The sequence below is a fragment of the Notolabrus celidotus genome, chromosome 17 (genome assembly GCF_009762535.1).
Source record: "Notolabrus celidotus isolate fNotCel1 chromosome 17, fNotCel1.pri, whole genome shotgun sequence".
Classification (NCBI taxonomy): Eukaryota; Metazoa; Chordata; class Actinopteri; order Labriformes; family Labridae; genus Notolabrus; species Notolabrus celidotus.
Window position 1 is genome coordinate 2,385,426 of NC_048288.1, and position 25,360 is coordinate 2,410,785.

The 25,360-nt window shown below is 40.9% G+C and overlaps 2 protein-coding genes and 1 long non-coding RNA gene across 3 annotated transcripts; 1 reads left to right on the top strand and 2 right to left on the bottom strand.

The window, feature by feature from the left end:
* Window positions 1-796: 796 nt before the first annotated feature.
* fen1 (flap structure-specific endonuclease 1) lies at window positions 797-12,402 on the bottom strand. Its single transcript, XM_034706092.1, has 12 exons — window positions 12,273-12,402; window positions 9,532-9,633; window positions 8,441-8,543; window positions 8,239-8,341; window positions 7,991-8,054; window positions 7,255-7,364; window positions 5,729-5,865; window positions 2,700-2,766; window positions 2,111-2,242; window positions 1,867-2,018; window positions 1,355-1,469; window positions 797-1,137 (listed from the first exon to the last, which is right to left on the bottom strand). The coding sequence occupies exons 2-12, from the start codon at window positions 9,611-9,613 to the stop codon at window positions 1,060-1,062; spliced, it is 1,143 nt and encodes a 380-aa protein (XP_034561983.1). The 5' UTR covers window positions 9,614-9,633; window positions 12,273-12,402; the 3' UTR covers window positions 797-1,059.
* A 38-nt stretch (window positions 12,403-12,440) lies between these two features.
* On the top strand, window positions 12,441-24,875 carry tm9sf1 (transmembrane 9 superfamily member 1). Its single transcript, XM_034706074.1, has 9 exons — window positions 12,441-12,992; window positions 14,638-14,849; window positions 15,899-16,030; window positions 17,992-18,114; window positions 18,354-18,712; window positions 20,169-20,323; window positions 20,612-20,797; window positions 21,878-22,151; window positions 23,747-24,875. Exons 2-9 carry the CDS (start codon window positions 14,643-14,645, stop codon window positions 24,138-24,140), a joined length of 1,830 nt encoding a protein of 609 aa, XP_034561965.1. The 5' UTR covers window positions 12,441-12,992; window positions 14,638-14,642; the 3' UTR covers window positions 24,141-24,875.
* Window positions 14,215-17,663, bottom strand: LOC117828783. Its single transcript, XR_004634492.1, has 3 exons — window positions 17,612-17,663; window positions 15,880-16,015; window positions 14,215-14,728 (listed from the first exon to the last, which is right to left on the bottom strand). It is a non-coding gene; the product is annotated as an uncharacterized LOC117828783 (long non-coding RNA).
* Window positions 24,876-25,360: the final 485 nt, after the last annotated feature.

Consider the following 25,360-nt stretch of genomic DNA (forward strand, 5'->3'; position numbering starts at 1 on the left):
ACTTCCCTTTTTATCTGAAGTATTTAGAATCAAGCTGACTTCCTGTGTTAATTCATTTCACAGTGGATCGTGTTGATACCATTGTGCATGAGTGAAACTTTTTCATAGTAAATATTAGAGAAACAGAAGTTCACATACTGGCTGCATGCCCTATATTTAAAGTCATATGGATCATTGCTAAGCACTTTCATTTACAAATGTGGCACAGGATACACATGCAGCAGAAATAACTTGAGGATGTAAGCACACATAGTGATGAGGTCAGTGACAGTAAAGCAGTAACATCATTTTAAAAAGATATTCTTTAAATGAGGATAGTTTTTGATTAAATCATTTGCGGAGCCGTCAGTGAATTGTTCCCACAAACAGACTAACAAGTCATTAAGAGAAGAGATTCTTTCAGACATAAATCTACTCATGTTAAATGTGTTCATCTTATCTCTGCCTAATGTTGCTCGACATACGACCAATTTGTTTGTCTTTTTTATCTTTGTAATTCATTAAGAGTTGTTTTTGCTTTATTTGATTGAATTGTGTGTTAGTGTGTGTGTGTACATGTGTGTTGGAGAACAGAGAGAATAGCTGATGCTTTTGCTTATGAGGATCCTATTAAAGAAAGAAAGTATCTGAACACACCAAACTCAGAAAACAACTTCCCAACTCTGAAACTGGGACCATCTGAGGAGCACATGAATGCATCATGTCACCTCTGTAAAACAAACATCCATCTGTGATTAAAAAAACAAACATGTTGTCACATAATTACCCCAAATAAGTAAATCAAATAACTCTCCAATAGATTTCTTAGTTTTATTCTGTAACAGATATATCACATTTGTTAACACACTTTAAAACAGTCCTGTTTCTGGTTCTTACATCATGGTGTTTGGTCACAAACATGGAGTAGTCTAGGTGAGGTTAATCATGAAACACAGCTTCCTCTTGTTTTATTGCACAGCAGCTTCCTCTTGCGTTGCAGGCAGCTCTATGTTCTCTTAGGTTTTCATTTTTACAGACATCACTTTACAGAGGAAATCAAAGGTAGACGCAGGCAGGGATCTATTTCCCCTTCCTAAATTTGCCAGGCGTGGCTCCAGTCTTCTGCTTCTTCTTGGCTGACCCTTTAATCTCAGGTTCCTGTGCAGGAGAGGAAATGTTTTATATGAGTCCAATACTGATAACTGATAACATTTAAACAGCTGCTGGGAAAAATACACAACACATCAACAGCCTGTTGAACACATTTACTATACTCTGCTAAAAACAGGAGCAGATCAGACAGACTGTAACATTCAACTATAAGACATTAAAGTACTGGGTTATCATTGCTGTAGTGCAGTGTGTCTGAATGTACCTTCCGTTTGGAGGAGAGGGATCCAGTGACTGTGAAGAACGAGTCCAGTCGCCCCTGCGTGCTGCCCTGTCGGCTCTTCAAAATCTTCTTAAAGCCGTTGCGGATCCTGTCCTCACTGCAAACACACAACCAAAACCATTCAGCATTCATAAAGCTCAACGCTATAAAGATTGTAAGCAGCTTTAAGACAAGTAAAAAAAGGCTGTCTATGAAGGTCTGCAGTGAACTGACATGTTAGAAACTATTAAAGAAATGATTCGTAGTGAGAACACATACATGACATTTTCTCTCAGCCTAATATGTAAAGAGACGCTGTGCTCTTTGATGCTGGAGCAGTGAGCTCTCTTGTGATTGGTGTGCAGTGCAGTCTGGTGATCAAATGTTGTATAACAGGCTGGATGATCATAGAGTCTTTAAATCGAGAATCAGAAATCATCTTACAGCAGAAACCTCTGAAAGTGAACGAGACAATAATCCAGCATGCAGCACCGCTCTGAGGACAGTCTGCTTACCTGAACTGTTTCTCATTACACATGAACTGGATCAATCCCTCCTCATCGGGCTCGCTCCACTTCAGCTCCAATGTGGAACAATCAACCACCTCTGGCTTCAAAAACAGACCCCGGGCCTCTTTGTACAGCCAGTCCTCTGGAGCAGGGTGCTTCTGCATGGAGGAGAGCAACACACACAGAGTCAGAACCAAACCTCATGTGTTTCACTGTTCAAACTTCTGGAGTGAAGCAGCCTTCAACTAACCTTGGAGTCAATGTTTTCCAGGATCTCCTCGATGCTGCCGTGCTGTTTGATCAGGTCGATGGCTCTCTTGGGGCCGATTCCTTTGATAGTGGCGCAGTAGTCACAGCCCAGCAGAATACAGAGGTCTATGAACTGGATCACAGGAAAACAGAGCATGATGGAGAGACTGAGAAACAGTGATCACTAAACAACAATGGCAATGATTTTTGGATATTTGAATATTCGTTCAATTTGTAAAAATTGAAGAGTAATTTTAAATATTTTCACATTTTAAAAGTACAATGTTTTCCCTTTTTACCGATACCTGGTTGTAATATGGTATTCACGCCAGACAGTGACTACAGAGCGTCTTAAAGCTGCTTGCTAACCGCATTAAGTAACAGAAGAAGAAGAAAACATTAGCGACAGACGCTGTGATTTTCTCAGGTCCTGAATCTCACACTACTACACATGTATTTCCAGAGACTGAGCATGGCTGTAAAATGTAAATACACACGCCACGCTGCGTCACAGAAACACAGACATAAAGGTCGAGACAGACGCTGTCAGAGCCTTTGATGACTCCTTTGACTTTGTGCTGAGTCTTTACCTGCTCATTGGTCAGGCCGATGTCCTGCAGCATTCGACTGAAGTGAAACTCTTGGATTGGAAGTTTCCTAAAACAAATAAATTCTGTTATCAAGTGAATAAATACAAAAGCTGCATTTTAATTACCGTGCTTTCCGAACTATAAGGCGCTACTTTTTTCACACGCTTTGAACCCTGTGGCCTAAACAATGATGCGGCTAATTTATAGATTTTTACAGGCTAACGGCCTCCAGGGGGCGCTCTAGCAGGAAGCGCAAGAGCCAAGGAAGACACTAGTTTGATTGTGTTTTGAACAGTCATTTTGCGCTTCATGCACGCACCCTCATCATGGAAAACACACGAAGAAATGCATATGATGCAGCTTTTGAGTTTAAGGCAATCGATCTGGCTGTCGAAGCAGGACATAGAGCTGCTGCACGTTAACTTGGCATCAATGAATCAATGGTGAGATGTTGGAGACGGCAGCGTGAAGAACTGACTCAATGCAAAAAGACGACAAAAGCTTTCAGAGGTAAGAAAAGCAGATGGCCTGAACTTGGAAACGTTCTTGAAGACTGGGTGCAGGGTTCTCACTCTTTTCCAGAGATCATTTTCCAGGACATTTCCAGGACATTTTCAGTGATGATCAAGCTGGTATGACAGTCTAAATTGAGTTCCTAATTTAGTTCCTAAATAGTCTAATATGTTCCTCTCAGTGGAAGTCTACATTGAAAGACATGCAGTCTAGGGCTATCAATGAAATCATCTCTTACATACTTAAAAATTATGGCAGATTAATTACAGAACAATGCAACCACAGATGTACAGCACTTTATTAGTGCAACTAAGTAACAATGATGGGCAACTCTCATCTCAGCTTCTCTTTTCTCAAAAAATACAAAATGAGTAAAGTAAAAAACAAAAGAGCCAGCAAGGGAATCTGGAAGCTGCCTTATTGAAATAAAGAAATAATAATAATCAGAGGATCAGTGCACAAATTGACCTAAATAGAACTGAATGACAAAAAGGGCCACAAATGTTGAATGGGGATGTGGGTTTTTTTAACCTTGTCAGGTTGCAGCCAGTCATGTTGGAATCATTTTCCAGGACTGGAAAACTGGTCAACTGTTTCCAGGTTTTCCAGTTTTCCAGGTTTTCCAGGACGCGTGGGAACCCTGCGGGTGAATACACAGAGAGCAGACGGACGAGGTGTTTCCACCCTGCACATCCGACTGAAAGCCGAAACAATCGCCACCAAAAAGAATATTGAAGATTTTACAGGTGGACCATTGTGGTAGATTTATGAGACGAAAAGGCCTGTCCATCAAAGCACAGACGACTCTGTCAGTAACTCCCTCCAGACTACGAGGAAAAAGTTACAAACTTCCACAAATTCACTCAAACAAAGATAGCCGAGAACCCCATCGGACCAGACGACATCATAAATGTGGATGAAGTACCTTTGACGTTTGACCTGCCTCTCACTGGGACTGTTAACAAGAAAGGTGAATCGTCTGTCACGCTGAAAACAACTGGCCATGTGAGAACGCATTTCACCTTGTGTTCTGAGCTGCACAGCATCCGGACAACAGCTTCCACCAATGGGGATTTTTAAGCAGATTACTATGAAAAAAGAAGACCCCCTGAAAGAAATCGTCATGAAAGTGTGTCTTTGAGTTTCTGAAAAGCGCTATATAAATAAAATGTATTATTATTATTATCATTATTATTATTAAAGTCAACATGAAAGGGTGGATGATGGAAAGCCTAATGAAGGAATGGCTGACGGAGTGCTACAGTAAGGCACCAGGGGGATTTTTTCACAGAAAAAAAAAGCACTGCTGGTTTTGGACAGCATGAGGGCCCATATAACAGATTCTGTGAAAGCAGCCATCAAGAGGACAAACTCAACTCCAGCTGTGATTCCAGGGGGCACAATGAAGTATTTGCAGCCACTCGACATCAGCGTGAATCGTGCATTTAAAGTGGATCTCTGAGTTGAGTGGGAGGCTTGGATGACTAGAGGCGAGAAATCATTTACCAAAACTGGCTGCATGTGAAGAGCAACTTTTGCTCAAGTCTGCCAGTGGATCCTGACAGCGTGGAGCAGTGTGGAAAAATCCACGATCACCAACGGGTTTCGAAAGGCTGGACTGCTGCGTGAGGAAGAGGACAGCACGAGCTCAAGGGTGAATTTGCCTCGAGACCGAAGTGACATGGAGAGTGACAACGAAAGACAGACTGGGAAAGTGTGTGATGGAGTCATTCTGAGGCTGTTCAATTCCGACACTGAAGAAGACGACTTCAGAGGTTTCAGTGCACAGGAGGAAGATGAAGATAACAATCAATGACTTTTCTGGTAGGCTACAGAATTTTTTATTTTTGTAACCAGCAGTGTTACTGCCGTGTTACTGTTTTACTGCTGTGTTACTCCTGTGTTACTCCTGTGTTACTCCTGTGTTACTCCTGTGTTACTCCTGCATTACTGCCGTGTTACTGGCACTGTTGGAAAAAAGCATTTACCATATTTTATTAAGAAGACGACTTCAGAGGTTTTAGTGCACAGGAGGAAGATGAAGATAACAATCAATGACTTTTCTGGTAGGCTACAGTATTTTTTAGGTTTGTAACCAGCCGTGTTACTGCTGTGTTACTGCTGTGTTACTGCTGTGTTACTGCTGTGTTACTGCTGTGTTACTGCTGTGTTACTGCTGTGTTACTGCTGTGTTACTGCTGTGTTACTACTGTGTTACTGCTGTGTTACCGGGACTGTTTGGAAAAAAAGCATTTATGAATTAAAAAATAATAATAATTCTGTGTAAATATCTCATGTTACAACATGGACACCTGCGGCCTACAGATAAGTGCGGCCTATATTTGTACAATTTTTTTTCTTTTTAAATTTAGTGGGTGCGGCTTATATTCAGGTGCACTCAATAGTCCGGACATTACGGTAAATGACTTGTATCTACTTTACACAGACTCTCCCCTTTAAGAGCCGTATATACATTCAGAGTAAGACAGGATGTCATTAAGGGACGTGGTCTTTACTTTGCTTCACTGGCGGTGAGGTGTCTGAGCAGAACATTTGTCCCAAAGGTCAGTCCATCCATGTCCTCTGTGGCTGTGGCAAAGACCTTCCCTGCTTTCACCAGGGCGGCACAGCTGGCCTCAGCCTCACATGGAGCCTAACATCAAAACACACATACAGTCTTCATTTGCACAATTCATTACCCGGACCTGTTGCAGGAGAACTACATAGAAACACAGGAATGTCACTGTGCACAAAGGAATCTGGCAGGGTGTACGACTGATAAGATTTTCATTCTTATTCTTTTGGGGTACTTAAAGCTGGGGTTGGTAGTCAGATTTAGATCCACTTTTTGTTATACTGGTTAAAATGATATTTATGTCCTGATGGTAATCAATACATAATGTGTTCTTAAAAAAGAAGGAAGAAAAGCTGCTATCTACAGCCGGAGTAAACCTGGGAAAACACCAACCAATCACCGTTTTTTGGGTGCCAAAATTTTAAACCATTCAAATCCCGTCCTGCCGTTCTACCCGCCTCCTGCGCGTACATTTCCCCGGCGTGTACTCTGAGTCCCCGTCTCCTGCCTCTGCTTCCCCTGACTCTACTGACTGCCCCTCTCGCTCGACCTCGGGCCTGTCCCCTCTGACCCGATGAGGTGCTTTGTTCAGGACTGTAGTCCGGATCAGAGTCTAAAAAGCTCTCACCACGGGGGCTCTGACAAGCAGAAGAATTAATGACATTTAGTAAGTCCTACAGAAAATGTATATGTATTGTAGCGTCCGTCCGGACACTGTAGGGATGACCAGCCGATTGGTGAACACGTTGATCTTTAATAACCGGTCACTGTCGGCCGTGATCACGCCAACCAACAAAACAACAATCAATGAAATGAAGAACTTCTCCGCTTGTCTCTCCTCTCTCCAGCTCACACACTCTACACCTCTCCTGATGCCTTCACTGACTGTCAACACTGTAGGAATTAAGAACATCTACACTGAACACGTTTAACAAACAGTAGAGCTGTTACAGTATTATATATGTGTTATAACTTTTCTCCTGATATCATGTCACCAGTACAACTGGATAATGCTAAAATGACAGTTATAAGTACTAACAGCAGCCATGTTTGTTTGTGTTTTTAACTTTCACTATGAGAATGTTTTGGTGAGGACCGGTTTTGAATCAGTCACCATCATATGGTCGCAAGTCAGCGGCGCTCGTGCATGTGAGTGGGGGGGGGGGGGCGTCGTTTTGGAGGAGCTCTGAGGGAGGAGGGGAGGGGTTAGACGGAGTCCTGAGGAAATGCTACATTCAAATTCATGCTAGTTTTCCGAGACTGCCAACCCCAGCTTTAAAGTGAGGACAACTTGGTGCAATGGTTTAAAAGTGAGCTGTTTATGTATTTTAAGTAACAACACAGACTGAAATGGATCAACAGTGATGAAAAAGTAAGATGCAGCATTAAAAACACATGGACCTGAGAGAAGATCTTCAGAAGTAGATAGAAAAGAGACTAATGTAGCAAAGAGTGAGCTGCTCTCACCTCAACGTAGGGGACTCCCATCAGGGTCAGCAGCTGCTTGCACTCATCATTATGCTGCTTGGTGACTTTAACCAGGCGCTTGGAGAACTTGTCAATGTTCTCTTGTTCTCCTGCAGAGACCACACATTTCAATTACATTTCAACCAAAGGTTTCGTGTGTTAAAGGCAGTCTCATCAGTGTGGCTGCTGTCGACCAATGTTAGTGCTCCCCCTTGTGGTCATTTGGCCTTCCTGCGTTCTCCCTGCAGAGCTCAGGTGATGATGTGGAATTATGGGAAACAAACCAACGCTAGATTTCACATGTTACCTGAGTGGAAATGGTACAACTTAACACCTTTTCAAGAGCTTTTAAAGATGAATAAGTCCAGAAGTCTCTTTACTGAGTCATCACCATTTATTTAATCAAATGTTCATCAAGTTCAGCTATTTTTGTTTCTCATTTTCATTATTGAACTGTTGTGTTTTATCAAATTAACAACAAAAACATCTTAACATTGGCATTATATATCAGCCATCGGCCAACCTGCTCTCTAAATGTCGTCATCAGCTTTGAAAAACCGACATTAGTCTACCACTACTTCTTATCCTGCTATGAGACACCGATCACAATCTCTTACAGTCTTTGCAGACTAAAATAATTTGTTTTCCCCAAACGTCAGAGCTTACGTAAAGACACAACACAGTGAGGGAACGCTGGCACCACACATAACGATCATCAAAACAACGTTTACTTTACCCATTTCCTGTGCTTGAGCAAGTAGCTTCTCAGCCTCTGCCCTCCTTTCCCCTCTCTTCTCCAGCTGAGGATCACACAAGATTAAAGACCCATGATGAGAAATCAAAGAAGGTGTGATGAAGAAGGTTACAGACAGACACCATGGTTTAACAGCTGTCAGGGTTCTGATCAAACAACAATCAAAGAGTTCAGAGAGAAAAACAAACTGACTGTCCGATGGTAACAGAAGGAAAGAGGCCCAGGCTTACCTCTGCTGACTTGAGCTGTGGGGGCTTGCCGTCAAACACATACACAGGCTTGATGCCATGCTCCAGCATGCGGATGGTCCGGTAGAACATTCCCATCAAGTGGCTGAGAAAAAGATAGAATATTTCAGGCTCTACGATCAATCCAAGAACTAGTGTTTGATGTCTTCTCCTGTCTAACAGTGTCTGTATTCAGGCGTTATACCTCGTGGTCTCTCCGTCCTCATTCTGTAGAACATTTCCATCCTGTCGCACAGCAATCAGGAACTGATAGATACACATGGAGGCATCTATGGCAATCTTCCTGCCTGTGGAGGTTCAGAAAAGTAGTCGACATTGTTTTACATTTTCAAAATAACCTGGTTTCTTTGAAATCCATCCTAAAGGTAAATTATGTATCATTCCTAGGTTTACTCACAAGCTTAGACCTGCATTATGGAAGAGAAATATTGTGGAGCAAAAGTTACAGCTGATAGAATATGATTTTATAAGCAGGGACAGAATAAACAGTCTCAGTTCATTGAGTCGTTTTTAAACGTCAACTCAAAATGAATTCTACACTAAATTATCAAGTTATTTAAATCTGTACAATATCTCTAAGTTAGTACTGGTGTGTTGAGGAATCCCCATAGAATGTGAAAATAATAATAATAATAATAATTATAATAATAATAATTATAATAATAATAATAATAATAATAATAATAATACATTTTATTTATGTAGCACTTTGCAAACCGAGGTTACAAAGTGCTTTACAAATAAAAAAAACAATTAATTAATTAAATTAGATTTAATTTAATTTAAGAGAAATGTGAGAAATAAAATTATTTAAATTTAAAAAATGAAATCAAAGTTTTGACAGAACAGCAGGGAGTTAAGCAACACAAGAGCCACAAAATGACAGAAATGAGAAGTGAGTAAAAAGGTAGACCACGACAGATGAGAAGAAATAAAACAAGTTAAAAAGGCTAAAACCAAAAACAATAGAATAAAAATAAACAAACCAGAGTCAGAAGAACAAAACAAACTTAAGAAAATAGATCAAAGTAGAAAATATTTAAAGTCCTCCCTGTGATAGTGTCTAAAACAGAATAAAAGCAGCATCTGGAGGATTAAAACACACTCAGATATAAATATATATGTACTGTGGAACAGGTGCTTTAAAGAGATTTAAAAGAGGATAAAGAGTCATACATAATGGACCCAAAAAGGCTAAATAAACACTTTCATCTGATCTGAAACTGAATTAATTAGCAGATCAATAATCAATATGTATAGGAGATGACTTGTTACCAAAGTAACTCTTGATGTCCTGCTCTTTGATGGCTCCAGGGGCATGGTCTGCTATCAACTTGGCGAGTCCGTGTATTCCCATGATGCAGCTCGGAACAGTATCTGTGATGATGATATGTTTGGTTATTATATATTATACAGCAGTGTCTGTAAATGATGACATTTGGTATTATATTATAACGTTTCAGTCTGGTTTGAAAGCAGGTCACAGAACAGAAACTGCACTTTAAAGAGTTTTTAATGATCTCATTTTAACTGCTGACTTGGGTGACTGCTATTTTAGTACTTTTGGACCAATCAGCTGCTTTCGACACCGTCGACCACTCGATTCTCTTGTCACGCCTAGAGAGTTGTGGAATAAATGGTTTAGTACTCAGTTGGTTCACATCCTGCCTGACAGAAGTTTCTCTGTCCATCTAGGAGATTATTCTTTGAGACGGCCCCTCTTACTTATGATGTTCCTCAAGGGTCTGTGTTGGGCTCAATCCTGATCTCTCTCTACTGTATATGCTACCCCTGGGATCTATTCTCAAGAAATATGATGTTTCACTTCATTGTTTTGCTGATGATGTGCAAATGTATCAGGAAGGGATCCCTGCAGTGCTTGTTCAATTGTTTGAATGAGTCTGCATCAAGAGGAGCCAGATGAGGTGGTTCGGGCATCTGGTCAGGATGCCTCCCGGACGTCTCCCTTGGGAGGTGTTTCGAGCATGTCCATCTGGGAGGAGGACACGGGGCAGGCCCAGGACACGCTGGAGAGATTATATCTCTCAGCTGGCCTGGGAGCGCCTCGGTGTCCTCCCAGAGGAGCTGGTGGAAGTGGCCGAGGAGAGGAGTGTCTGGGTTTCCCTGCTGAGACTGCTGCCCCGACGACCAGGACCCAGATAAGTGGAAGAAGATGGATGGATGGATGAATGGATGAATGGATGGATGGATGGATGGATGAAGGCATTGATGAATGAATGGATGGATGGATGCATGGATGGATGGATGGATGGATGAATGCATGGATGAAGGGATGGATAAAGTTTAAGTTATGGCTAAGCCTTAACTTTTTTCACTTAAGTGGGAAAAAGACTGAGGTCATTGTGTTTGGACACCCCCAACAGGTGGATGGGAGCACTCTCTGCCCTCTCGCCACAGATACTCTCTCCTCTGTTAGGAGCCTTGGTGTTCATTTCGACAGTGCTTTTAAATTTGGAAAACAAATCTCTTCTGTTGTTAAGTCAAGCTTCTTCCAGCTGAGACTTATAGCTAAGGTAAAGGCGTACCTCCCTCTCAAAGACATAGAGAGAGTGATTCATGCCTTTATTACTTCTAGGCTCGATTATTGTAATTCTTTGTATGTGGGCTTAGAGCAGTCGTCCAGTCAGCGCCTGCAGCTCTCTGTAAACGCTGCAGCTCACCTCCTAACTGTAAGAAAAACAGAGAGGGCACATCACACCTGTGCTGCATGCTCTCAATTGCACTGTTAACATACAAGGCCCTCAATGGATTGGTACCATCCTACTTGGCTGATCTTCTTCATGTTTATAATCCAGCTCGAGGACTGAGGTCAAACAACCAGCTGCTCCTGGATGTTCCAGCTTACCACCTTCAGATATGATCAGCCATCACTGTTGAATGTTTAAAATCTTTGTTGAAGACCCATCTCTTCTCTTTGCCTTCTCCTCCAGCTGAGAACAATGACTAATTTAACTTTTATATAAATATGTTGTGTTGTTTATTCTTGTCTTCTTGTACTTTTGACTTTTTACCTTGTAAAGCACTTGGGCCAACACTGGTTGTTGTTAAATGTTGTTTTTAAATGTGCTTTATAAATAAAGTTGACTCTACAGCAGTCCTAGCTTTAAGAGGGAGGGTGATAAAAAACAAACTCAAGACCGACCTTTTTAGTCTTGCTTTTAACCAAGTTTCATTCTTATAACAGTGTGATTTATTGATTTATTTATTATCTAGTTCAAATTTTAGTCACTTTTATTCTATTTTAAGTACTTAAGTATAGCATCTTATTTTCTTTTAATGGTTTAATATTTTGGTGTTTTATTATCTTAGAAATGTATTTTATTTTTGGTGAGTTTAACTTCCTGTGTGGAGTTTTAACATCTTATTTTACCTCCAGTGTTTCCTCATTAAGATATCATGAGAGTGTTTCCTCAGTTCGTTCAGAAACTTTTTTTTTATTTTTTTATTTTATTTCCATTGTTTTTATTACTATTGATGCATATATTGTGTCCTTAATCTTTGGATTGTGGAGGTGGGTTTGGGGATCTTTTTCTTAATGTATTCTATTCTAAGTTGTTTTTATGTACAGCACTTTGTGTTACAATGTGTATGAAAAGCGCTTTATAAATAAAGTCTGATTGACTGATTGAACTGATGCTCTTTCACAGCTTTTAAAAGCCCCAGTTTGATGTGCTGCTGAGCAGGATGCATGTTTAATGTGATGTTGCACACTGATGACAGTGATACAAGCTATTTTAGTGAAGTTTGACTAATAGGTAACTAGTTAGGATATCTGTTTGTGTTGTAAAGCGACGAAGAGCATGCCTCGACATGAGCTAGGTTAGTCAAAGGCAGCTAGGAGGCAGACCTGTGGCTACTTTTGGGGAACAATAACAGCCATGATTTCACATTTATTCACCGTGTGCATGCCATACACAGACAACAACAGGTGTCATACCTTTATTATATATCTATATTAGACATTAAATACGTTTGAAACGTGTGGACGGACTTACCAGTCGTCTGTTTTGCTGCCTGTTGTGCACTAATCCATGCGTCTTGAGCGCGAGGAATTGCGTCTCATTCGCGGGAAATCAAATCCCAGGCATTACCAATCAATCTGTCGAGCGACTCATCCTCACATCGATGAGGAACTGACCCTCAGTGGTGCGGCGACGATTGGAAATGTCTGGCCTCGAACAAGGAAGTGCTGCAAAGGTATTTGATTGGTTCGTTGAGGTGGAAGGAAATCCGGTCAGATAGAAAAATATTAGAGTTTCTCAGGTCGGGGCTCCAGAGATGTAAATGTAAGCTTTCGGATAAACGAGAATAAACCACGTAGATTTCAAATGGCACATAATGGCGACATAGTTCCGGCTACGAATCTACGGTAACGGCGGCTGTGCTTCTTCGTTTCCCCGCCCCCTCCGGAAAAGTCAAGCTAGTCGTCATTATTTTTATTTTTTAAGGTGACGTGGAGTCGGACCCCTTCTTCCACACTGTCTCGTGTGTCATTAAAAGTACACTATGTACCCTGATATGAATGCAGTTTATTCAGAACACGCTGGGACACTGCTCTGAGGATCTGAAGATGTGGACTCTTTAATGTTGCACTGAGTCTCGGTACAGACGGGGCACAGAGGAGACTGTAGGGGCCTGGAGTCCCAGGAATCCAGCGGACAGACTGGTTTCGTGCGATCTGCAGCATCAGGACTAAAGTGACACAACTTGAACTGGTAATGTGGCTTTTCCTTACTCCTTGTCTGTGTTTGGTCATCATCACTCACCCTGAGTCCACTTAATGCAGTCTGGGTTCATGGAGGAGAGCCATGTTTGCACGGATTAAGTTGTTTGTTGTAAAGAAGTCAGTAAGAAACCTCCTCACAGTCACTTTTCTTAACACAGAAGATGCATGACAATGAAATAACATGCCCCTATGGTTTTGTTACTACTTGACCTTGCCCTAACTTATAATGTTTTTGGTAGAGGATTATTTTAGTATTCTTTATCCATGAACCTTAAGTCTGAACCCATATTGGTTCATGCATAAAGCCTGTTAGATGAGTGGCTGCAGCACTAAGGAAGTCCAGACCTGCAGCTGCGATGCTAGTCTTCAGAGTCATTGCAGAGTCAGATTTAGGACAGGTGATACTGAAGACAGCAGCACTGGTAAGAAACCTGCTGAATCCATACTGTGTAAGACAACACACACACTTTATACTAAACACTATCTGTACGCTCCTTATACTGAGCTCTGCTGTCGCCAGAGTGTTCAGGTCTGGCAGAGGCATAAGCATACATATTGTTTTCACTTGGTTATGTGATTAAAGCTTCATATATAGATAGTGGTTCCAATCACAGTGCCAGCTCTTTTCAAACTAGTGAAAACAGCTGGCAGTGTTATTGGAACCAGGTTGGACTCACTGGGGGCTGTGGTGGAGAGATGCACACAGAAGAAGCTAGAGGCCATTCTAAATTACACAGATCATCCACTTCACAACTTCTTTGTCGACCAGAGAAACAGCAGCAGTGGGCGGCTCATCTCTCTGCGCTGCAGGACTGAGAGATACAGAAAATCATTCATCCCTGCAGACATTAGGCTTCAGAACTCTCTAGCCAATGGGAGATGAGCTGACAGACACCTGAATGAATTACTTTTATGTGATTTTTATCATTTAATCTGCCAGACACCTGAATTTCCCTTTAGGGATAAATAAAGTACATTCTATTCTATTCTATTCTATCTCACAATTTACACATCACTGTGACATTTGGCAAGTAGTGATTCATCCCTTTTGGTCCTCCCACCCTGACTGTGACACCACATGCTGTGTTGGGTCACTGTAAGGACACACATGGGACAAAGTTTCTGTGACTTGACTTTGCTTTTTGATGCACAGTATGGTTCATTGGTTTCAGGTGAAGTGTGTCTTGTCTGTGTACTCATGTAGCATCCTGGAAGTGGAAAAAGTGTGGCACTAGTTTATTTTGAAATGGTAAGCAACAAAAGGGCTCCATAGAGAGACATGCAGGTTGAAAACACACAATGACAACAAACACACCTAGAATAGGATTTGTGAACAATGTATGCTCATAAAACTCCAAACTAACTGATATAAACTGATAAAGCTCATTAGGTTACACACCCTTAAACACACACACTCTGGAGAGGTTCACAATTCTATCCAAGTGTTCTTTAATTGACAACATTGAAAAGTATTGTCGCTTAAAATGTTTGATTAACATACATCTGCGGTATCAATCTCTGCATATCAGCTCTAAATGCCACGCATATAGGCTTATTCTTGGAATAGGAGGCCTCCTGTCAGTGTACACAGCCGCGTCCCTCTGGTTCTGATGAACTGTCTGTTTTTGCGACAGGGGTTATGCAGTGTGGAACAGGACACCTGCCAGGTGGCTGCCAGAGGACGATGAGCCTGCACTGCATCTTGATCATCTGCTTGTTCTCAGGCTGGGCAGTGGGTTACAAGCAGGGGGACAACGTGACTCTCTATGTTAACAAAGTGGGCCCTTATCATAACCCCCATGAGACATATCACTACTACACCCTGCCTGTTTGCAGGCCAGATAAGGTCAGTCTTTCTTCTCTTTCACTGTGTATTAATGGGCTGCTGTTATCCACAGTGAACTGGATATTCATTTGTCATGTTAAATAGAGACACTTGTATGAACACCAGAGGATAACCCTTCTTTTAAATGTATTTTATTAAAAGGTGATCCAATAAGTAAGCTGTCTAATTAGATAATAACAACAAAGTCACACTAAAGGTTGCAGTATTTTGTGTTCTTGTGTTTCTATCATAGAAGAAGTAGCATTGATAAGGATTATATTAAAACACACACCACCAGTCAAAAGTTTGGACACACCTTCTCATTCAATGGTTTTTATTTATTTGAATTATTTTCAACATTGTAGATTAATACTGAAGACATCAAAACTATGAAATAATCTGGTTTTACCATAATCTGGATTACAACAGTAGTCAAATAGGGCTATCCATTGTGTACTAACCCTACCTCTGAACAACACAACTGATGGTCTCAAACACATTAAGAAGTCAAGTCATTCTACAAATGAACTCTTGACAAGGCTCATGTTCATTAGAAACCATTCCAGGAGACCACTTCATGAAGCAGACTGAGAGAATACCAAGAGTGTTCAAAGCTGTCATGAAGGAAAAAGGGGGCTACTTTACAGAATCTAAAATATAAAACAGATTCTGCTTTGTTTAACACTTTGTTCTTCATTCAATAATTCAATATATGTTCTTTCATAGTTTTGATGTCTTCAGTATTAATCTACAGTGTTTACAATCATTACAATAAATACAAACCCTTGAATGAGAAGGTGTTTCCAAACTTTTGACTGGTAGTGTATAATGTACAAGGAAATAAAATGTGTCATTGTGTTGACAGATCATGGGTTGTTTTTTGCATTAAGATATTGAAATGTATCTCTGACAGGGACTTAGTAAGATAACTTTACAGACATGAGTTAGAGAAGCGTTACATATTAACCCTCTGATTGTGATTTATGTTTCCAGGTTGTCATATTCTGTATGTGTAGTTTTGTGTGCAGCTCTTTCACTTTCTGTTACTCACCTCAACTCACTCTCCTCAGGTGCACCACAAGTCCCTTAGTCTGGGAGAAGTGTTGGATGGAGACAGGATGGCTGAATCGTTGTATCTGATCCGATTCAGAGAAAATGTGGAGAAGAAAACGGTCTGCCAGCTCACTCTGTCAGACAAACAGGTACCTTAGTGTTTCTTTAATCAAGTGAACTCAACACTCTGTATTTTAACACACCTCCTGGGTCAGGTGTTTGATTTTCAGTTTTATAATTCATGAAGTTTGACTGTAAGTTGAAATTCCCACGTGATGAATTGGCTGCTGGTTACATGAACAGCCTCAATGCATTTGAAGACGTGTACCAGGATCAGGATCTGGTTTTACTGGTGTTTGTTTTGGCACAGTGGAGAATCTCTGTCGATGTGGTGCTACAGATCCCCAACAGCAGGCTCAATTACAATAAAACTGCTTTGAAGTTCACACGTCACATACACACTGGCCCAATCTCAATGTCCACCCTCAAGCCCTCACTGACTTTTAGGCGCGTTCCCGCTAAGTCCGTGAGGGCTTAAGGCTGTCCCACTGTCAAATCATCAAGTGTGTGTGGGATCTCTCTCAGACCTTTTGAGCCCTTTATGCCCCCTTTCCATAAGTGGGCATTTTTGCAGACTTAGCATAAGGGAATTACCCAGAGTTCATAGCATTGTGACGTGAAACACGGGATTCCCAGGGGAAGCCTGCGAGCATGGAAGAGTAAACAAACGCTGTAACATGAAATAAAAAAAGTGCGACAGCTAAAAAGAAGCATGAAAGTTACAATGAAATTTACAGGTAAAAAAGTCTGCCTGTAAGTATAAATATAGAAAACAGCCTTAATCTATTCATCTTCACACAGATGTGTATACAGTATCATTTATATATTTTTAGTAATATAGCCTATTTATATATTTATGGTTATATGGCCTATTTATATATTTTAAGTGTTGTGGTGAAGCAGTCGATACGGTGAGAGCCTGGATCACATGACAGTCGGTTGTCCCTTAAGCACCTTGAATTTGAGGAAAGTACAAATTGTGCAATAAAAAATCCTAATATCGCTATGGTGAGCTGGTGACGTCATGCAGGTTACGTGAGAAGTCTCAAAGTGCTGTCCCATTCCAGTTCATCGGTTTTCAGCCCTTACAGCCTCCTGCCCTCAATCACTTTCCAGCTGGCTTCAATTAAGTCAAGAAGGGCTCAGGGCTCAGGGCTCAGGGCTCAGGGCTCAGGGCTCAGGGCTCAGGGCTCAGGGCTCAGGGCTCAGGGCTCAGGGCTCAGGGCTTAGGGAGGACATTGAGATTGGGCCACTGTTAAAACGAAAGAGCTGTGAAAACTCAAAATTTCAAGGTAACTGTCTGCACTTCATTTTTGAGTTTTGAGGCTAACTAGAAATCTTACATTTGAGCTAACTGATGAGTTTTTGTTGAGATAACTTATCATTCATATGTAGTGTAACTTAAAGTTTTGAGTTCTACACACTCAGAAATGAAAGTTGTGTCAACTTATTGTTTGTTCAGAAAATGTTCCTTTGTTACTGCATGTCACTGCACTGTTTTCACACCTGCAAGGTAGCTAGCTAATGTTCAAGGTGTAACTATTGGTAATGACCACGCCTTATTAAACTAACTAAACAAATTAAAGTGACAGTAACCGGTAATCAACTCACCATCAACTGACCAACTGTAAAGCTAGAGTTTCAATACAATACTCAAACCAAACACTCACCTTTAGGGCGATCAAATCCACACAGGACAGGAGAGATGGCGCCACATGTGGGGAATTGAAAGTGTGGAAGACCCCTGTAGATTTGAGTTGGAGACCCCGTTCTTTGCCTGAAGCAGACTCAAATCATTTAGCCGAGCCTCAAACCCATAATTTATAGTTTTACCAACCTAACTTATGAAATGAGACCAACTTTACACAACACACTTAATACTGGTAGTTGAGATAACTACTTTGATGTAGTTTGCAACAAAATGGAACATTTATGTTTACTTAACCAAAAAATCCTTTTCAGGCCAACAGTTTTAACATTGCAGGCTGAACTCCAAGCTGTGTTCATGAAGACACGTAGACTGTGATCATGGATGTGGACTGTGTTTCAGGTGGATGAGCTTCGTGAGGCCATCGAGGAGCTGTTCTACTTTGAATTTGTCCTGGACGAGATTCCAATCTGGGGGTTTGTGGGATACATAGAGGAGAGCGGCTTCCTGCCTCACAGCCACAAGGTGAGCCATTAGTGCTTCTCAGGGCTTGTTGGAGATGTGGAGAGGAAAGGATTGTGACGAAGAGAAACACAGAGAGACTGTTGTAGGTTTTATTTTTAATGCAAAGCTAAGCTACTGTATCAGCTGAGCCACTCACTGTCACTCTGCTTATCTCTCATTCCCTTCTCTCTGTTTTATTATGTTGTCTCCTTTTTATTGCCCTCTCCTCACTCCCTGCCCTCTTCTCCTACTTCTTACAGGTGGGTTTGTGGACTCATCTAGACTTCAACATCGAGTACAACGGTGACTCTGTGATTTTTGCCAACGTCTCAGTGAAAGATGTGAAACCTGTTCCCCTGGAGGAGGGGGCGGGGGCAGCAGTGGGTGGAGTTGGAGTGGGTGGAGGCAGCCTAACAGTGACCCACACCTACAGTGTACGCTGGTTTGAATCCCCCCTTACTCATGCCCGGAGAGCTGAGCGCCTCAGGGACTACTCCTTCTTCCCTAAAACACTTGAGATCCACTGGCTGTCCATCATTAACTCACTGGTGCTGGTGGTGCTGCTGCTGGGCTTCGTCATCATCATCCTCATGCGCGTCCTGAAGAATGACTTTGCCAGGTTAGTCAGCAAAGAAACTCAAGCGCTTACTTATCACCAATGTATGTGAACCTTTGAGTTACCTGTCTTCCACATAAAGAGTTCTACTGAGTGAAATAGATCATCAGGTAGAGCCAGCTTCACTTTGTTCCTCTGAGGAGATGAAGTGTAAATCTACACCGTGTGTTTACCCTGAAGACATAAATCAAATCTGACATGTTTTTGGATTGATAATCTTTGCTCACTCTGTTCTCCAGGTGGGATCACCTTTAATCTTTAAGTGGGGATGTAAGGATATATCGCAAGATGGTAAAAATCAATTTAAATAAGGGTGGATTAGAATTGATTCAACAACATTTGTGTCTGGATATTTTTTATAAACAGTAGAAGGCGCTATCTGTATTATACTCCACTTGTTCAACATCATGAAGTCTCTTGCTGCTCTCTGGTCACTCTCTGAGTGGAGGTGTTTTAAGTTTAAAGCATGATTCAGAATCAGCTGACTGAAGGTGTTGCTCACAGTGGAGACGCTCAGCTGGGGGCTGCAGCTGAGTGACAGGTCTCCATGAGAGCTTTGTTTCTCCACCGCCGGACTGATTCTGACCCGGTTGTGCTCCCGGCTGACACCTGACCGCGTTTAAATGCTTATTTTTCTCAATAAGAAGGAGTAGACAGAAAACTGGACACTGAGTCTGAAATCTGATCCTGTTCAGTTGTCCTGTTGCAGTAAATCCACATGTTGTAGTCTGAGTCTTCACTCCATGCGTCCACAGAGATTATTTATAAGCTGCTCCTCACGTTGATATTCAGAGTGTTAACATGTTAAACACCTCAATATGATCATATCTGTTTAACACCGTCAGTAATATACACTGTGTCATGAAGGAACATTTGATTTAGGGGGAAAAACTAATTTGTCATTTTTTCTAACATGGAAGACTTTTACGTTTTTTAGATGATTAAATGATAATTGATCGTTAACATTTCCTAAGATCGATCACAGAAGATACTTGAAATTTACATCCCTGATTTAAAGAGATTGACCTTATTTGTTTTAATATTTGATACTTTCATTTGGGAATCGTTCACTTTCCATTTCTCTATGATTGTTCTGAAATTTTCCAACAAGGTATTTTTGTAAGGACATTTCAGTTTTTTTGCAAGGTGCTGAAAAAAAGTGTGCAGTGGTTTAATTTGAGTTACAACACACCTTAAAAATGAAAAAGGATGACTTTGTTTTCAAAAAAATATAAGAGAACAAATATATATCCCAACTGTCCATATCTGAGGACTGAAGTAAAATAATAGTTATTTAAATTTTGAGTTCAATCCAGTTTTCTTGAAAATCGTGAGTGAATCGTATCGTGAACCAAAAATCCGGATTGGAATGAAATCATGGGTTGAGTGTTTACTCACATCCCTATGTTTAAGCTTTGAATGTGTCAGGTATGTGATGACGTTTTTCTCTCACCCTCAGGTACAATGTGGAGGAGGATGGGGGCTGTGATGATTTGGATCAGGGTGACAACGGCTGGAAGATCATACACACGGACGTCTTCAGGTTTCCTCCGTACAAAAGTCTGCTGTGTGCTGTGCTGGGAGTGGGGGCTCAGTTTCTTACCCTTGCCACAGGTGAGTGTTTATCTTTAACACTGGACAGGAAACTAGTTAAACACAGCTAAATGTAAACACACACATACACATGGATGTGTGTCAGATTCCAAAACAGCATCGGGGAATATCATTGTTGTGTTTGAAAACTGAGTGGACTTATTTTCAGAGCAGCACTGACCTGTGGCGACCCTCTTTTTTCTTCTCAGCAGAATGATAGAACAACTTGAAACCTGAGTACTGCTGCAGGTAAAATGTACAGATCTCAGGTGCAGACGTCTGATCACTCTTCTTGTTGCCGTTCTGCAGGAATCATCATCATGGCGTTGCTGGGAATGTTCAATGTGCACAGACACGGTGCCATCAACTCTGCAGCTATTGTCCTGTATGCTCTGACCAGCTGTGTGTCAGGCTACGTGTCATGCAGCTTCTACACACAGATCAACGGGCAGCGCTGGGTATGGAACATCATCCTCGCCTCAGCGCTTTTCTCTGGTGAGTCTGATAAGAAGGGTTCAGGGCCACACCTGAGCTGTGAGACAAGGGTGAGGATCACAGAATGCCTCTACCGGTCCACATGCTTCTGGATAAAGCAAGATAGAACAAAGTGTGCAAATTCAACAATGCATCCCAGATTAAGGCACTCTATATTCACCTCAATCATTTATAATTATAATAATAATAATAATAATAATAATGATGATCTTTATTTCAATAACACTTTTCTAAACAAAGTTGCAAAGTGCTTCACAGAAAGACAAACAAAAAAATATATATATATAAAAGATGTATGTATAAATATATGTGTTAATAATAATAATAATAATGATAATGATAATAATAATAATAATAACAATAATGATAATAATAATAATAATATTAACATTAATAATAATAATAATAATAATAATAACATTAATAATAAATGAACTCCTTGAATGCATAACAAGAGCAGAATAACATGTTGACATAGTTATGAAGGCCTTTTCTTAAAAAAGAATGTTTTAAGAAGCAATTTAAAATTACAGACAGAAGTAGCACGCCTTACTTCATCTGGTAGGTCCACAGTTCCACAGTTGAAGAAGCCCGGACTGAAAAAGCCCTTGGACTTCAAACAGACTCTGGGAACAACCAACAAGCATGTTGGCTGATCTGAGAGATTTACACATTTATACCTGTTTTTCTTCTCTTGCTTCCTCCTGTATCTTACTCAGAAGTCTCTGATATTTCCTTTCTTAGTTTCCAAACATGGATGAGCTGTGATTGCAGCGTTAGATGATCAAGTCAGAGCAGGATTTTATAAACTGAGACAGTGTTTTGCTTTCAGAACCATCAGTATATGAACATGATGGAGTCTAAGGAGTGATATTTTTCACTCTGTTGTTTGTGTAAAAGAGTTTAAACCTTTGAATTGTTAAAATCTTATGTAAATGTGATTTTAGTGGTTACTGATGGTGTTTTTCATTCCTTGCAAAATGTATGTGCAGTCAGTGTGTGAAATGTTTCCTTGTATTTAAACTTTGCAGAAGTACTTTGTTCAGAAAGCTTTCTTATTCATGCCGTATCCTTCCACAGCTCCTCTGTTCCTGACCTGGAGTGTGGTAAACTCCGTCCACTGGTGGAGTGGCTCCACTCAGGCTCTGCCAGCCACCACTGTGCTCCTCCTGCTGGGTGCATGGGTGCTAGTGGGCTTCCCGCTCACCGTCATAGGCGGCATTGTGGGAAAGAACCGAGCTGGCAGCTTCCAGGCACCCTGCCGCACACGCAACATCGCCCGACAGATCCCCACACAGCCGTGGTACAAACACACGGCTGTTCACATGTCCATCGGAGGCTTTCTGCCCTTCAGGTGAGCTGTCATTTCATGCAGAAGGAGTGCTTTTATCAAAAGCGGCATTCTCTCCTCCTCCTTATGTAAGGCAATAAAGTGAAAGTAAAAGCACAGTATGATAACACTAAAGGTTTCACCGTTCACAGTGGTATTATCAAACCACACTGGTCATAAGGGATGTAAGGATACACTCAACCCACAATTCGATTCCAATCCTGATTTTGGGTTCCGGACACGATTCACTCACGATTCTCTAACGTAAGAAAACTGGATTGAACTTAAAATTTAAATAACTATTATTTTATTTCAGTCCTCAGATATGGACAGTTGGGATATATATATTGTTGTCTTATATTTCTTTGTAAACAAAGTCATCCTTTTTCATTTTTAAGGTGTGTTGTAACTCAAATTAAACCACTGCACACTTTTTTTCAGCACCTTGTAAAAAAACTAAAATCACTCTACAAAAATACCTTGATGGAACAATTATAGAGACATGTGATGTAAAATTCAAGTATTTTCCATGATCGATCTTTGGAAATGTTAACGATCAATTATTGTTTAATCATTAAAAAAATGTTTTCCATGTCAGAAATAATGACAAATGTGTTTTCCCCCTAAATCAAATGTTCCTTCCTGACACAGTGTATATTACTGACAGTATTAAACAGCTACGATCATATTGAGGTGTTCAAAATGTTAACACACTGAATATTAACATGAGGAGCAGGCTTATAAATAATCTCTGTGGACGCATGGTCATAGAGTGAAGACTCAGACTACAACATGTGGATTTACTGCAACAGGACAACTGAACAGGATCAGATTTCAGACTCAGTGTCCAGTTTTCTGTCTACTCCTTCTTATTGAGAAAAATAAGCATGTGAACGCGGTCAGGTGTCAGCCTGGAGCACAACCGGGTCAGAGTCAGTCCAGTGGTGGAGAAAAAAAGCTCTCATGGAGACCTGTCACTCAGCTGCAGCCCCCAGCTGAGCGTCTCCACTGTGAGCAACACCTTCAGTCAGCTGATTCTGAAACATGCTTTAAACTTCAAACACCTCCACTCAGAGAGTGACCAGAGAGCAGCAAGAGACTTCATGATGTTGAACAAGCGGAGTATAATACAGATAGCACCTTCTACTGTTTAAAAATAATATCCAGATACAAATGTTGTTAAATTGATTTTTTACCATTGTCCTATATATCCCTACTGGTAATGTTTGAGGTTAAAACTCTGAATTCACTCCTCAGTTGTTGTTGGTATGAAACTATGTCCATTCTTCAGCTACAGTAAGAGACGATAACCCAGGTAGAGATTATATTTATGTCAATAATTGGGATTTAGGATTATTGATCTCCAAATAATGAATGACTGTATTTCTACACTTTGTTGAAGTTTTGTTTTATTATTTTTGTTATTATTCGACAGATGTTTTGATGTATGTTTAGAGTTGGCATTTTGGGTGACAGTGAAGTTCCATCACTTAGAGCTCTGTTTTTGTTTTTAAATCTCTTAGAAAGAAATTAGAAATAAAAAAAGAGAGAGACTTAGAGGAGAGCCATATAAGTGTGATTTTCTTCACTCATTCCTATCTCTTGTGTTTCCACCTCAGTGCCATCTCAGTGGAGCTGTACTACATCTTTGCCACTGTTTGGGGGAGAGAGCACTACACTCTTTATGGCATCCTGCTGTGTGTGTTTGCCATCCTCCTCTCAGTCGGTGCGTGCATCTCTGTGGCGCTCACGTACTTCCTTCTGTCAGGCGAGGACTACAGGTGGTGGTGGCGGAGCGTGCTCAGCACCGGCTCCACCGGCCTCTTCATCTTCGTCTACTCTGTTTTCTACTATCGGAACCGGTCCTCTATGAGCGGCCTGGTGCAGAGCACAGAGTTCTTCGGCTACTCTCTGCTCACGGCGATGGTTTTCTCTCTGATGCTGGGCAGCGTGTCGTTCTGGGCGTCTCTGGCATTTATTCGCTACATCTACCGGAGCCTCAAGATGGACTAGAGAGGAAATGTGAAGGCATGGATATACAACTATAAACAAACATATCCTTGTAGCACACATGGACAATCTACATACTGTCCTTTTGCTCTTTTGTCATACACAACGCGACATACACAGATACACACCTTGGGTTAATGGGAGCAGACATGGGGCCTTTACTTGAGTAGCTGATGGAAGTCTAGCTGTGGTTGAATAAGGGATGACTGGATGGTAACAGACGACATCAGTGACTTTATGCGGTGGATCATGTATTTAAGGATAAAATGGGATGTTTCAGTAAAAAGGGATTATTACGTCCTTAGAAATTGAATGGGTTTAATGTGTAACACTATTAAAACAGAGATTTCATTGCTGTATGATGCAGTGTGCATCAAATGCTAAGATTCCGTCTTTAAGGTCAACCAGGGCCCGGCAGGATCCACACACCCTGTAAACCCCACATTACTCAGTTTACTCTATTAGACGGTTGACCAAGTAGTTCTGATCAATAAAGCAACTGTGAAAGGATATATCTTGCAGTTTTATTTCCAAACACTTAAATATTGGCAGCATATTCTTATGTAATGGAAGAAGGTTCATCTGGCCCTGCAGTGAAGAAGTGAACGATGCCTTTAAGATTCAACAGCTGTTGAAAATGTGGGTGATGGGAGCAATGTTGTCGTTGTAGTCTATGACTGACTGTGATCTTGGTTCTGATGTACATATGGTCTTTTCAATAAAGAGCTTTTTAATAAACTGTTGTATTGTCTCCACAGTTATAGGGCCCGAGCAACGACAAGGTTGCCCAGAGCTGTGGGAAGTGGCTTTAAGTTTGGGGTGCTGTAGTAAGAGGTGCAATTTTTTTTCTTTTTGCATTTAGGTTACTTATGCAACTGATAGGCTATAGCGCACATACATTTTATTTTTATTTATCTGGTTTGAATAAAAGCTTTCAAGAGAACTTTTCATTATAAATTCACAAATTGCAACTTCCCTACCCCGTATACAGCAAAGAGCATACAAGCCAAACCTAGCAAAACAGGCCCAAAAGGCAGTAAAGCGCATTGAACAGAACTTATCCAAATATGTTCAGTTTTTAAGCAGGCACACACACAGGGCCCATGCATCAGGTTATTTTAAAATGAATAACTATTTAAAATTGCTATAATTATTTCTCAAATCTTCCTCAGGCATTACATTTTCAGAAAATAATACAATGAAAAAAAAACTGATTTATTGTG